Source organism: Podarcis liolepis (genome assembly GCF_965112155.1).
Source record: "Podarcis liolepis genome assembly, chromosome: 1".
Lineage (NCBI taxonomy): Eukaryota > Metazoa > Chordata > Lepidosauria > Squamata > Lacertidae > Podarcis > Podarcis liolepis.
The window spans coordinates 24,355,179-24,369,060 of record NC_139554.1 but is presented as its reverse complement, the minus strand read 5'-3'; the positions used below and the strand labels follow the sequence as shown (position 1 = coordinate 24,369,060).

The following is a 13,882-nucleotide window of genomic DNA, read 5'->3' as shown; positions in this document are numbered from 1 at the left end:
TCTCCTTTCTCCTCTCTCCTCTCCTCCCCCCAATATGTTGCTTTTCAGAATTAACAAGGTACCATGTAATCTTCCTTTATATGTAAACCTGTCGCTGAATGTGTTTATATCAAGGGGAGCAATTATGGAAAGCTGTTGAAAGAGAAATGGGTTCGGGTGTTAAAGAACTGAGAAGAAACAAGGCAAGCACAATGCAGACATTTAAAAAACTTTTTAATGCAGGTATTGCTGGGATTAATCCTTTGGGAGCTGCTATATAGCCTATAAACAGACAGAAATTTACAGTGAAGACTGCTTTAGATGCAATATAAGACTGACGTATAGAAATGAGTGCTTCTGAGAGTAGCTTGTTGTGGTTAAACTGCTTAAAATGACCTCCTTTATTGGTAATATCAATTTGAGATGGTCAGAGTCCAGCATGCCTTTTAATAAAAATGAACCTAGCCAATCTCATTTATTCCTTCTCTCCAGGAAGCAATTACTTCTGTTTGTCAATAGAAGAGACAGTAGGGAGTAGTTGGCAAATGAATGCAGTGATCCTGGTGTTCTTATTTCTATTGCTTTTTACGAAGACACATTTTCAAGCTGTTCTGTATCCTGTTAGTCACATAATTCTTGCTGAAGGTGCCTTTTCAAAGGAGACGGTTGTGCAAAATTTGGGAGGATTTGCTATTGTAGTCATAGTAATTTGTTTCCTCGCAAAAAGAGTTGGGTACTGTTTGTACCACTTTGTGCTCTTGCTTTATTGCCTATTTCATTTAATGAGAACACCAGTGACAGCTGACTTTCTGTTCTTCTGTATGCCATGTCAGCAGTACATATTTTATCATGTTATTTCACTGGTATGCGTGGCCTCAACAGGTTTTGCTCTCACAAAACAATGTATTTACACTGTGCAGCTTGAAGAAATTGGTTGGGTATTGAGTTCACCTGCATAACAGGTTATATGCGTATTCCTCTAGCTCAATCTGTTAGGGCCCAAGCAGAGGGAAACTTGGTGTTTTTCCTGGCAGCCTTGAGTTTTCCCCACTATGTAGGTCTTAACTGAGAATGGAGCTATGACTCTCTGGCATACAACTGAGCTGAGTCCTGGAAAGTGTGCAGAGGCAGTTTACCACCCTTTCATATTATACCTTGATGCTGCCTTGTTCAGAGACTTTTATGTAGCACCTATACCACAAACAGCTACTTGTCAGATGTTAGAATCATTCTAGCCATTGACGCAGATGCACCCATCATTTATTTGCTCAGGTGTATTCCCGCTTAGACCAGCCTCTGACAGCTTTAAATGTTTTCAAGCAAGGATTAGATCGGTTTCCTGGAGAAGTGTCCCTCATTTGTGGTATTGCCAGGATCCACGAGGTATGTAAAACAAGTTTCTATTGTAAACAAAGCAAAGTTACAGGGAACCAGGCAGAGGGCCTTCTCAGTAGTGGCGCCCGCCCTGTGGAACGCCCTCCCATCAGATGTCAAAGAAATAAACAACTATCTGACTTTTAGAAGACATCTGAAGGCAGGCCTGTTTAGGGACGTTTCTGATGTTTGAAGTTTTATTCTGTTTTAATGCTTTGTTGAAAGCCACACAGAGTGGCTGGGGAAACCCAGCCAGATGGGTGGGGTATAAATAATAATAATAATAATAATAATAATAATAATAATAATAATTATTATTAAACAAAGATAAGTGTTCAGCGTGCCCATTTTTGTCCTCAAAAATTCACTGCACTAATTTCCAGCATGTTGTAATGCAAGTCACATTATTCAGTGCTTGACGTGGGAAGCTTGAACCAAGCCTACCCATTGTTGTTGTTGTTGTTGTTTAGTCGTTTAGTCGTGTCCGACTCTTCGTGACCCCATGGACCAGAGCACGCCAGGCACTTCTGTCTTCCACTGTCTCCCGCAGTTTGGTCAGACTCATGTTTGTAGCTTCGAGAACACTGTCCAACCATCTCGTCCTCTGCCGTCCCCTTCTCCTTGTGCCCTCCATCTTTCCCAACATCAGGGTCTTTTCCAGGGAGTCTTCTCTTCTCATGAGGTGGCCAAAGCATTGGAGCCTCAGCTTCACGATCTGTCCTTCCAGTGAGCCCTCAGGGCTAATTTCCTTAAGGATGGATGCGTTTGATCTTCTTGCAGTCCATGGGACTCTCAAGAGTCTCCTCCAGCGCCATAATTCAAAAGCATCAATTCTTCGGCGATCAGCCTACCCATTATTGTAGTCTTATTCTGGAATATAGGAACATAGAAAGCTTTATGATACAGAAAGTCAAGTCACTGATCCATCTCACTCTGAAGTGTTTTACACTGGCAAGAAGTGGTTCTCCACATTTCAGACTGGAAGATGGTATAGATTGAACCTGGGGCTTTTTTGCATTCAGTGCACACCCCTTCTGAGTTCTGTTGCAATTGTCTTTCTAGCTTCAAACAACTTCAAAGGCAAATCTGCATTTAGTCCAGTGAGGCATTGCCTGATATTGACCTTGTGGTCCTCTGTCTTCCTCTCGCATTTGTTGTTCACTTCAAACAGAAGAAACAAACGTCTGAGCGGGCAAAGAACCTGTCAGAAGGACTTTTCATAGACCGATACTGAGTTAATCAGTATTTGTCATTTGGGGATTCATTTATGCTAGTAAGAATTCCTGCAGTAATTCACTTCACTTTCAGCAGAGTGTATATTTTTCAGTATTTATTTATATAAATATGTACAAAATACTTTCCCCATATCCTTGAAGGAGCTTACAGAATATAACTTTCAATGAAGGAGTTCACAAAAGATAAACAAGTTGAGTGAATACAACTTAAAAACAAGATTAAAATACAACAATTAAAATATTGAAACATTAAAATATTAAAATGCAGTCTCATCACAGGAGGAGAAAGGAAAAAGAAAAAAGAAAGAGGGGGAGGGAATCAAATTGGCTCCAAGCCAAAGGCCAGGCGGAACAACTCTGTCTTACAGGCCCTGTGGAAAGAAATCAGATCCTGCAGGGCCCTGGTCTCATGAGGCAGAGCGTTCCACCAGGCTGGAGCCAGTGTTGAAAAGGCCCTGGCTCTGGTTGAAGCTAATCTAACTTCCTTAGGGCCCGGGACCACTAGGGTGTTGCTATTTATGGACCTTGAGGCTCTCCGTGGGGCATACCGGGAGAGGCGGTCCCGTAGGTACGAGGGTCCTAGGCCGTGAAGGGCTTTAAAGGTCAAAACCAGCACCTTAAATCTGACCCTGTACTCTACCGGGAGCCAGTGCAGTTTGAAAAGCACTGGGTGAATATGCTCCCATGGCAGAGACCCCGTGAGGAGCCTCGCTGCAGCATTCTGCACCCGCTGGAGTTTCTGGGACAGCTTCAAGGGCAGCCCTGCATAGAGCGAATTACAGTAGTCAAGCCTGGAGGCGATGGTCGCATGGATCACTGTGGCCAGGTCGGGGCGGGAAATAGTAATTAAGGTTACTATTCTAAAAAAGAGTTACTGGAGACTTATTTCTGAATAAACAATCCACACATAATAAACAGAATAGCTCAAGGTAAACTAAAAAAAGGTAGCCACTATCTTGAAAACAGTTATTTTCCAAATTGTAACATAACAGGAGCTAGAGAGGGAGGAGGATCATTCAGCAATATAAAATATAGTAGATGGGTGGAATGCAATGCATCTGTTTTTAAGATGAAAGCCTGTTAATGCTATTAAAGGGTTTGCCATGCTAATTTTATAACGAAGATACAGATGTTTTTGAATTCAAGATTTTTCAAGAGTTTTGTAGTTTTGTCTGATGTGTAACTTTGTCTTCACTTTGCTAGGCACTATTATATATTTATGCAGAGAACAGTTGTTTAACAACCACCATCTAACATTTGCTGCAGCATTGTTCCAGAAAGAATTTGAAATGTTGTTTTGTTTACAATTTCCTTTAAAAAGAAAAAGCTCAGGGCAGCTATATCGTGAACATTCCACATTGTACTTTTCGTTGTCCCTTTTCTGTGGAATTGCTCTAATAGCAGAGGACTGGGAGAGTAGCTTGGCCTTTGATCAACCACTCTAATGTGAATGTGTCTACTCAGAAGTAAGCACCATTAAGTTCAATGGCACTTACATCAAGGTAAGTGGGCTTGTAGCCCCAGGGAGGCTTGCCAGTGCCTTACACTTTAACAACCAAGCTTTTAAGTGGCCCTTAAAAAAACTTTTGTCCATGATTGTTTACCTAACCTACTCTGTCAATCAGAAGAGTGTGTTTCCATGCTATAGGAAACTGATGCTACTATGCAGTACTGTTTACCTTGTTGCAGCCTATAAATAGCAGGAGAAACCCAATAGCATGCCTACTTACTGTGAGTAGGCTTGGAGAAAACATATGGAGTGCTATTTAAAATTATCGTTCTGCAGTATAGTTGCTCTTTGGCAATAAAGAGGTAGGTGGAGAAGAGGCAATTTGCAAGAAGGCATATAAACTTGGGGTGCTGTATACTGTCTAATAAAACTTGTATAATCTCTGTTCCGTTTTGTCTCTGCTTATTATTTGAAATATTACTGTTTATAGTTTTATGTATATATCAAAGCTACTCTTACAATGTGTCAATGCTCCCATCCGTAGGAAATGAACAACATTTCTGCTGCTGCAGAGTGCTATAAAGATGTCTTAAAACAAGACAACACCCATGTGGAAGCCATTGCATGCATTGGAAGTAATCACTTTTATTCTGACCAGCCGGAGATAGCATTGCGTTTTTACAGGTAGGATGTGCATGTACATTTATTCAAGTCTTATGTCAGCTGAAAAGGAAAACTAATGGCTGGTGTAGATCTGGGGATGGGGGCATGGCCAACTAAATGATATCTTTGCAAGAATCCTATTGTGATAGCCCTAGAAGGAACCTGTGTAGAATCTGTAGCCCTGTTTGTATAAAGCATCCCCAATAGGTTTCTATGCAACCTTTTCTCCAAAATGCACTAGAAGAATTAGTCCCTTATTTCTGAGCTGCTCTTATTAGTTCTACCTGCCTGTAGTATACAGCCCATTAGTTCACCACATATCCCCGAAGGCTGTGGCAAACATTTGTGTTCCTTTTTCTGTTAAGTGTTCTGAATGTTCTCAATGTTAAAATTGTTTTTCCTCTTATCCGGAACATAGATTTTCTGCCTAAATAATGCACTTGAGTTCCTTTTCTGGGCTTTCCCCAGCAGTTTCTGTGAGCCATTTGTAGCAATTATGACTCCACAGAACAAAGGGTGGCTTTGTTGTCTGTTGAAAGCTCTTTGGCAGAAAGATGAGATATAATTTTAAATGATAAATAAAATTTCAAAGAGGTGTGTGCTTGAGTGCTGGACAGAATGAGCCTCCGCAGAAACCCAGAAACAAAGGGGAATGCTTTTTTACCCTTTACTTTCTAGATATTGCAAAGGTATATTTGGTATTTGAAAGGTTATGCCATTAGAAATGTTTTGGACCTGATGAAACGCCAGACTTTATGACAACAGAAGTGCTTTCTGGGGTTGCATTGTTTGACTGTTCTACTTAGAGGTGCTCCTCATTGGAGATGATGATGATGGCTGAACAGTATTTAGAAAAGTCCCATCAAATTGTTTTGCTTTTGGGAGATAAGGGGGGGGGGTTGGGCGGTAGAAATACATGAGTGCCAAATAATAATTTCACCCATTTTAATATAAATTTTACAATAGTGACACTCGATCATTTTAAGGCCAGCTTTCTATATTAGACAGTGGGTGTTGAAGCTACTGTGAATGCTGAATTTGACTCTTGACCAAGACAGAGGCCCTGTGGATAGGCTATTTCCTTGTCTGGGAATTTGGGAAGCTGCCTCTTCTGGGTGGAGATGAACTCCCTCTGAAGTAGCAGGTGTGTAATCTGGGCATGCTCCAATACCCATCACTGTCAGTAGAGGTACAGGTGGACTCCATGCCAGCTGGAAAGAGTCCCATGTTGCAGTTCTTTCTCACTATCTTCTCTGATGCAGTTTTTTCAGGAGGGTTGGCAATAGTGTAGGAAGAACCACTGGCTGTGTTTCTCCCGTGAGGTTTTGGTTTTCTGGTGTTGCTGAGTAGTGTGGAAAGAAATCATGCCACAGCAAAGGGTCAAATTACTATTTATACCTTCTTTTTCTTTTTCCCTAAAAATTATGTGAGTAGTGTTCATGCAATATATAAGTTGCTTTCATGACCCATACTACAAAAGAAAAACATTTCTTTCCCCTCTTGAACTAGACGGCTCCTGCAGATGGGTATTTATAACAGCCAGCTCTTCAACAACCTGGGCCTCTGTTGTTTCTATGCCCAGCAGTATGACATGATTCTCAGCTCCTTTGAACGTGCCCTCTCTCTTGCTGAAAGTGAGGAGGAGGCTGCAGATGTGTGGTACAACTTGGGACACGTAGCTGTGGTAAGAGCCAGTACTAGTTAAGAATACTTCATTGAAACATTTGTATGGAAATAATGAAACGTTATCCTAGAAAGCTATTTGCAAGTCAATAACACTGCCCAGTTTCTGCTTGGATTATGGATACAGACCTAGTTTTGAAGATCAAAAGGATGCAAAGAGGAGTGCTTTTGCTTTCTACATAGCAGAATCAATGTGAACGTTGGGGAAGACAGGAAAGGAAATAGGAGGGAATTGCAGCAAAAATAGATAAAGGCACTTCAGAAGGCTGCTTAAAGTTGTCCCTTGCACTTAAAAGTCCCCCAGCCCAAGCCATATCTAAGTATTTCTGGACAAGCTTTTGTTCCTCTGTGGCAAAACACCCTGCACACACCTTTCAAGGGCACACTATTTCCTATACTGCAACCGTAGCATTAAAAACTGCTCTGGTATTAAAGCCTGGCTCTGAATCAACCTAATGCAGTACAATGCTATGCCAGAGTAACTTCAAAAGACTTCCTCTTTACGTTGTCCACATCTCTGTGTATTAACAGATGTGCAATAATTGATTGAGATGCATACACACCACACACATAAATCAGTGCCCTCTGCCAGTCGCTGGGAGCAATTGTGGGATTCAGCAGCATACTGTCTGTAAGCCTAGAGTTTGCATGTAGCCAAGGACCAGAGCTCAGCAGTAGTGAAAGTGCTTTGCATTCAGAATTTTCCTGGTTTAAATCCTGATATCAGGGATGATGAGAGTTATAGTCCAATCACATCCTTACTCTTCCTCTAGAGCATGACAAAAAGGTTAGTAGAATATGCCAGGCATGGTGACGGATGAGCTCATATGTGTATACACACACATTTTCTCACATTAATATTGCCCTCATGTGCAGCATAACCTTATCCATAGGAATCAATGGCCTCCCAAGGAAATAAGGAAAAATAAAGTGGTTCGGGTACTGTTCCAGGATCTAAGCGACTTGAGCTACATACATACTGTTGCTTCTGTTTCTTGGTTACACTAAAGGGTGAAAACGATGGCAACTTTTAAAATATATATATATGTATTTTTGGCTTTTCCTTCTCAGGGAATAGGGGATATAAGCTTGGCTTATCAGTGCTTCAAACTTACCTTGACCAACAACAACGATCACGCAGAAGCTTACAATAACTTGGCTGTGCTGGAGATGCAGAAAGGCCGCGTAGAGCAGGTTGGTATTCTGCTCTAAAGGAAAACAGTAGCTTACATATTGTTTCAGGGTAGTTGTTGCTTGAGATGAATGAAGGGTTAAGAGGGGTAGAAGTCTCTGGAGCTTTGGAAGTTCATATCTTTCCTGCTGATTTCATATTCTGATGTGTAATCTCCATTGTAAGAAGGAAGTGAGACACGGGCAACGTACACCCACCAGGAGTGACACCTCAATGCCTTCCATATGTGCTGTGTCAGAAAGATTTGGGGCATCATATGGCAGGACAGAGTCTCAAACAAATATGTGCTCTCCCAAGCCCACATGCCTAGCATGTTCACACTTCTGTCTCAGTGACATCTACGCTGGATTGTTCGTGTATACAGAATGGAAGATGGCAGGACCCCCAAGGATTTGCTTTACGGGGAACTAGCTTCAGATACCAGACCTGTTGGCAGACGAATTGTGTGTTACAAAGATGCCTGCAGATACGACATGAAGGCTGGCAACATTAACCCTGCTGTGTAGAAATCCCTTGCAGACAACCACAGTGCCTAGAGACAGAGAGGTGGTTTATCCACAGCAGTGACCAGTGAAGACAAGACTGCTGGGAGGAGCACAGAGAGAAGAAGAAATGCCATGGTTCCTCTGTAACAGTGAAACCGACGGCTTCATTTGCCCCACCTGCAATAATGCATGTCTCTCCCATATTGGTCTCTACAACCACAGCAGGCGCTGTAACTCTCCAACAGTTTGACTTTACTCACAGTGGTGCACTCTTCCATTGTTTCCTGAGACAGACGGATGCAAAATAAAAATAAAAGTTCCATTGTAAGAACCTGGCTGGAAACAAGCACAGGTTTGTTTACAGCATTGAGAATTCTAAAGCTAGGAAACAGATCTGAAGACCGAGGTGAAAAGACCATAAACACCACCCTGAAACTGAGCATTCAAAGTGGACTATATTTGTTGGTAGAGAGCAACAATAGAAATGGAGTGGGATCTTGCACCATTGGATTGTTGCACTAAACCAGAAATAATACCTCAGGTTAATAACTTTGCTTCAGGATGGGAACAGAAATTGCATGGCGGCAGCGGGAGGCCCCATTAGCCAAAGTGGTACCTCAGGTTAAGAGCAGTTTCAGGTTAAGAACGGACCTCCAGAACGAATTAAGTTCTTAACCCGAGGTACCACTGTATGCACCTTTCTGAAAATGTCATCAATAGAGTGTGCCTTCGACTTGCCATTTGGTTGACTGTGAACAAGATTGATGAATTTCTTAATTGAATAGTGAAAGTGTTTTGGGGGGATTTAAATTTTCAGCAGATAAGCTACAGTACAACATGCAGTCCTTAGAGCTCTGTTTCTAAGCAGCAAGTTGCTTTCGAGGCTACTATATAAATATTCTAGCAATTGCCATGGCAACATTCAAATGTACTCCTGCATTCCTTGTAGTGATAGATGAATATCAGTTTTACAGAGCCATATTCAGTTGGCCTAGGCTTAGGCTTCATTTGTAGCTTAAGGTATGATGACAGTGAAAGAAGAAGTGGCTTGTTGCAAGCTGTTTAAAAAACCATTGTCACTTGAGTTCAAGAAACTTTCAGTGCATTTGCAGTTCATGTGCTTGAGGTTTACCTCCTGAAGCTTAGAAATCACCACACTTTCCCCACTCAGCAACAACCTCTTCTTCATAATCAGGAGTGCCTCTAAGTCAAGGGTAGCTGGACTGCAGCATACAAACAGCCTGCCAAGGGATTTTGGGGTGGCTTGCAGACCTCCCCCCCAAAAAAACAATTTCCCATGTTTAATTACCTTCATTGGGCTTTCACAAGTGCCCTTAGATAAGTTTTGCTGCTTTTTAACTTAGTTGGGGCTTCTCAGAGCTATTTTTCTAGCAAAAGAGGTGCTGGAACTCACCATGAACACCTCCCTTGTTCTCTTAAAATGGCAATGGCGCCCTCCTGAGAGGTGCCAGAACTGAGTCCTGGTGAGTTCCAGCTGAAGAAAAGCCCTGGGGCTTCTTTAAAAAACCCAGACGTCTAATCGATTATTTCCTGTTGCTGCTTCTAGGTGTGCTCCTTATAGCGCTACTCCTTAAAAGCCCTTTCAATTTACTTCTATTAACTGCTGGTTGCATTATCCCTCCCACTGTGATGCCTGCAGCAGCTGATGATTAATGATCGTTCCGAGTGCTGCCAAAGGCATCGAAGCAGGACAAACAGTGCAGCCAGCCAGCAATTAATAGAAGTGAAGTTAACAGAAACAATCGAGGGGAATAAAAGTATTGAAGTCAGCATCACCTGCTAGTCTCATTGGTAAGCAAATGGCAAGTATTTGGGGAAATTTTGGCTGAGGGGAGGAGAGACTTTGAAGGAACCATAAAAAAGAAAAAAACATTTTTGAAAAAATGAAATGCAAATGAGTTGAGGAAGGGACTAAGGAAGTGAACAGCCTGACCTTGGATAGAAAGAAAATTAAAGGTATTCATTTTCCATATCAGTCACGCCTACTTTTCTATCCCAGCCATGCTCACTTTACCATGCAGGCCTCAGAGGGTTGACTGTGAGTCATTGTGTCTCTTGGCTCAAACAAGGTTAGGTGCCCTTCTCTTAAGTTATTTCCAGCCATGTGTTTTCTAGGAAACATGCATACAGTGCACATCCTTGCTGTTACCTTGAATTAACTTCCCTGTTGCTGCTTAGAAACCAAAGTTGATGTGATTAGAATCCTGAAGTAGCAGCTCTGTGAGAACAGTTATTAAAAAACACATAAATCCATCACCAAATTCCACCCCATGTTTGCTTGATCCGTGGCTTTCATAAATTGTACTTCTGGTTTCTCAGAAGCAGATCACGATGCTGGCAATTTCTTTGCCGCTTAGGCTGGGCAACTGAGTGCTGTGCGAATTGGGGGTCAGGCTGCATATATGCACAGTGTATCATCCTTCATGTCTTCCTGTGACAGTCTGTTTTTCCGTGAGCCTCCGGGAAACACTAAGAATTCTGCTGTCCAAGCACTTCAAAGGACAGAGCATTTGTCAATTCTAATCCTTCGCCATCCTGCAAGAATAAAGCTGGAGGGTGAGCAGATAGGGAGGGGAACTGCACATTTGCAGGGTTGGGGGGTAATGCTAATTTCAGAGTAGGCTGCATGTGTGTGGGTGCATATAATGTTTTATAAAAATATATAACATTGCATAACATATCTCCTGCTAACGCTGACAGTTGCTAATGTTGAGGAATGTTACAGCAGCCCCGCTTGAGAAATGGGCAGTGGATCAGTGGTAGAGAACTGTTTTGTATGCTGAACGTCCCCGGTTCATTCCCTAGCACCCTCTAGGCAGGGTTGGAAAGACCTATGTCTGAAACCGTGGGGGCCTGCAGCCAATCTATGTACCTAAACCGAGCTTGATGGACCCATATCTGAAACTGGAACCTTAATTTCCCCTATGGATGAGAGGGTTATGACAAAATATGATGAGATGCTGAAATCAGCTTAGAAAATGTATTTAAGCTACATCAGCAGAAGACCAGCGAATGTATTTCGGTTTACGAAGGATGCAAACCATAATAAATCAAAGGAAAATCAAAGTCGCGTTATAAAGAAAAGAGTCTTAGGGATTGAGAAATAGAGGGTGCAGAGTATGCAAGGGGGAAACTGGGATACAATGATTTCATGTGAAAATAAAGTGTGCAATAAAACTATTTAAACATCAGGTAAAGTGGTGGTTATGCACAAGGATTACAGTATGCAAAATTTAAAGAAGCTACAACTTTGCCACCCAAACCCCACCAGCCCTCTAGTTAAAATGCACTATATTCTGACTGTCCCAACTGCATAACAAATGAAAAGTAGGAATATCTTGCCCTAGACAAATCTATAGGTCAGTTGTGTGTCTGCTTCTTGTTCTTCAGGCAAGAGTGTTTCTGCAGACTGCTGCACGGATAGCACCTCATATGTATGAGCCACACTTCAATTTTGCTGTACTGTCTGATAAGGTAACATCATTGCTTTATGCTTTCGTTCTTTCTCCAGTAGGCACAGGAAGTGTACGGTCTTCTCTAGGTTATCAAGGGAAGTTCTGTATGAAAATTGTAGTTTTGGGGAAGCATTTTCAAACTTCCAATGATGGGTTTCACAAGTGGTTTTCTTAAATGTACCTTACGTTTTGTAGATTGTTTGAAAGTTTTGTTAATCCAGAGTACTTGGGCAAGCTCATGTTGGGTGTGGATATGCTTGAGATCTATTGGTCCCAGGAAGTTTGGGACTCTAAAGCACTGCCAATTGAGCCCAAAATCAAATTGCAGAACACACAAAAAGTATGCATTTCCTACAAAAGAGACACAAGACTTTGATTCCTGAGTATGCTAAAGATATCCAATATTAGAAGCATTGAGGAAGGCAGCAGTATTTTTTATCAATGCTTTTTATGGGCATTTTGTTTCTACACGTTTTCCTCGTCCTTTGTATAAAAGATAAAACAGTGGTGTTTTGAGATCTGATCTATTGACTCAAGTCAGAACTATTGGCATTCTGAAACAGTCTCCTGTTGAATGCATTACTGTAATCCATGGAAATAAATGAGGGTGTGAGTGACTGGAGCCAAGTCAAAATAAAATAAAAAATAAAAAAATTCCTTCCAGTAGCACCTTATCTGTAACTGGAGCCAAGTCAGGATTCTTTCTTGGGAGTTGGAATTTTTAAAGAGACTGGGGTGTGACCAACCTAGTAAAAAAAAAAAGTGTGTTGATGACATGTTTGTGTCCTTCGGCCTGTGTGTCTTTTGCAGGCTGGAGATATCCAAAGGAGTTATGCAGCCAGTCAGAAGTCTGAAGAAGCTTTTCCAGAGCACGTGGATACGAAGCAACTAATCAAACAGTTAAAACAGCACTTTGCCAGACTTCGGTGAAACACCTTTGTCCCTCAAAGCTACTGGCATGTGCAGTTTTGCAGAGTAGATGAGTTAATGCTTGAATCCTCAGAATGTTATTTATAGTGAAGTATTGTTTGTGCAGACTAGAGGAAGAGCTGTTTCCTTAAGCAGAAAGTGCTAGTCTGTTTCCTTCAAGGGAATGTTTTCCACTTTTATTCACCATCCGGTTATAGCAGTGGTGCTCCACCATTTTGAACAGTTAAGCAACATGACAGCTCATGTTTCAGCTGGTTAAGTTGTTGCTCCAGAGCAAGTCTAGCATATGATCCTTTTTAAAAAAAGAAGCAACCTATTTGTATAAGGCACACTAAAGGTTTGTCCTTGGGTCGCCAATCCCTTAAGTCTAAACTGATGCGTTCAGGTTCTAAAGATCTGTCCGTGCCGCCCTCTTCCACACATTTCTGGTGATTTGGGGACCAATGTAGGTCACACAGCAAGTGTAGCAGTTGAAGTCATACCTGAACCATCAGATTAGGCTTTATAGTAAAACATGGATCTGTGTTAATGTTACTTCCAATTTTTCACTGCATTCCACATTGATTTATTATATTTCAGGCATTTAAACCTAAATTGTCATTTGTGAAGCTATTATGTATATTTAACTTTGAATACTATTTATAATAAAGCGCAGTCTATAATTTATTAAGAGTCTGTTTTCTCTTTTCAATGGGTCACAAACTCTGAAAATTGAGGAATGGCTTACATTTTAGTCCACCCCCGCCCCCCAGAAAATAATGTTGCAAACTGAACTTGCTCTTAGTTTGCAAAAACCACTTTTGTGTTCTGCTTAACCTTCAGTCAGTTCATGTACAACTTTGTAGTTTGCAAACTTAAATTTTTACAAGGTTTTTTTTACAAAACACATTACCTTTATTTAAAGCATAGTCATTTGGAAAGGCTTGAGTTTTCAGGGGAACCTAGTTAGCTTTTGAAGTAAGTGAAAGATGACATCTCTGTCCTTAAGGGTCCCCAAAAAGGGAATAAAGAGGAAGCAGAGGCATAACCGTTTTAACATGAGAGATTTTTAAAAATAGTGATTTTGCTGCAGTTGTAGTTAGCATCTTGGAACGAGTCTCTGAGAAGGAGTCAGCTAACTTGAATCTGCTTCCTTTCAATCCAATATAGATATTAACATTTTGGAATATAGAAGTACAAAGTTGGGTCAATTAAATTGTGTAGTGCTTTAACAAACATCAGCTTGAAGCCACTAATAATCAGTCTGGCTAGCTAGCTGCATGCTGGATTTGTTTGCTTAATAAGCTAGTTGCTGCTTGCTCTTTTTACCCTTTCCTTCCCTTAAGCAAAGGGATGCCAATATTTGCAGAGAGCTGGATGCATACTAATTAAAGCCAGTGTGGAAATGAGAACACAGCAGCACTACCACAGGAACA

General features: G+C 41.3%; 1 protein-coding gene across 3 annotated transcripts in view; it reads left to right on the top strand.

Moving 5' to 3' along the window:
• The window catches only part of TTC8 (tetratricopeptide repeat domain 8), a 32,987-nt gene extending 19,854 nt beyond the window's left edge, over nt 1–13,133 (top strand). For 2 of the 3 annotated variants that reach the window (XM_083502565.1, XM_083502567.1), the window contains exons 9-14: nt 1,252–1,362; nt 4,583–4,722; nt 6,211–6,385; nt 7,456–7,578; nt 11,473–11,556; nt 12,348–13,133. In XM_083502565.1, coding sequence (XP_083358691.1) covers nt 1,252–1,362; nt 4,583–4,722; nt 6,211–6,385; nt 7,456–7,578; nt 11,473–11,556; nt 12,348–12,467 — 753 coding nt within the window. In that variant the 3' untranslated portion in view covers nt 12,468–13,133. The remainder of the gene's footprint in view (nt 1–1,251; nt 1,363–4,582; nt 4,723–6,210; nt 6,386–7,455; nt 7,579–11,472; nt 11,557–12,347) is intronic. The other variant, XM_083502566.1, reaches the window with a different exon arrangement.
• Nucleotides 13,134–13,882: the final 749 nt, after the last annotated feature.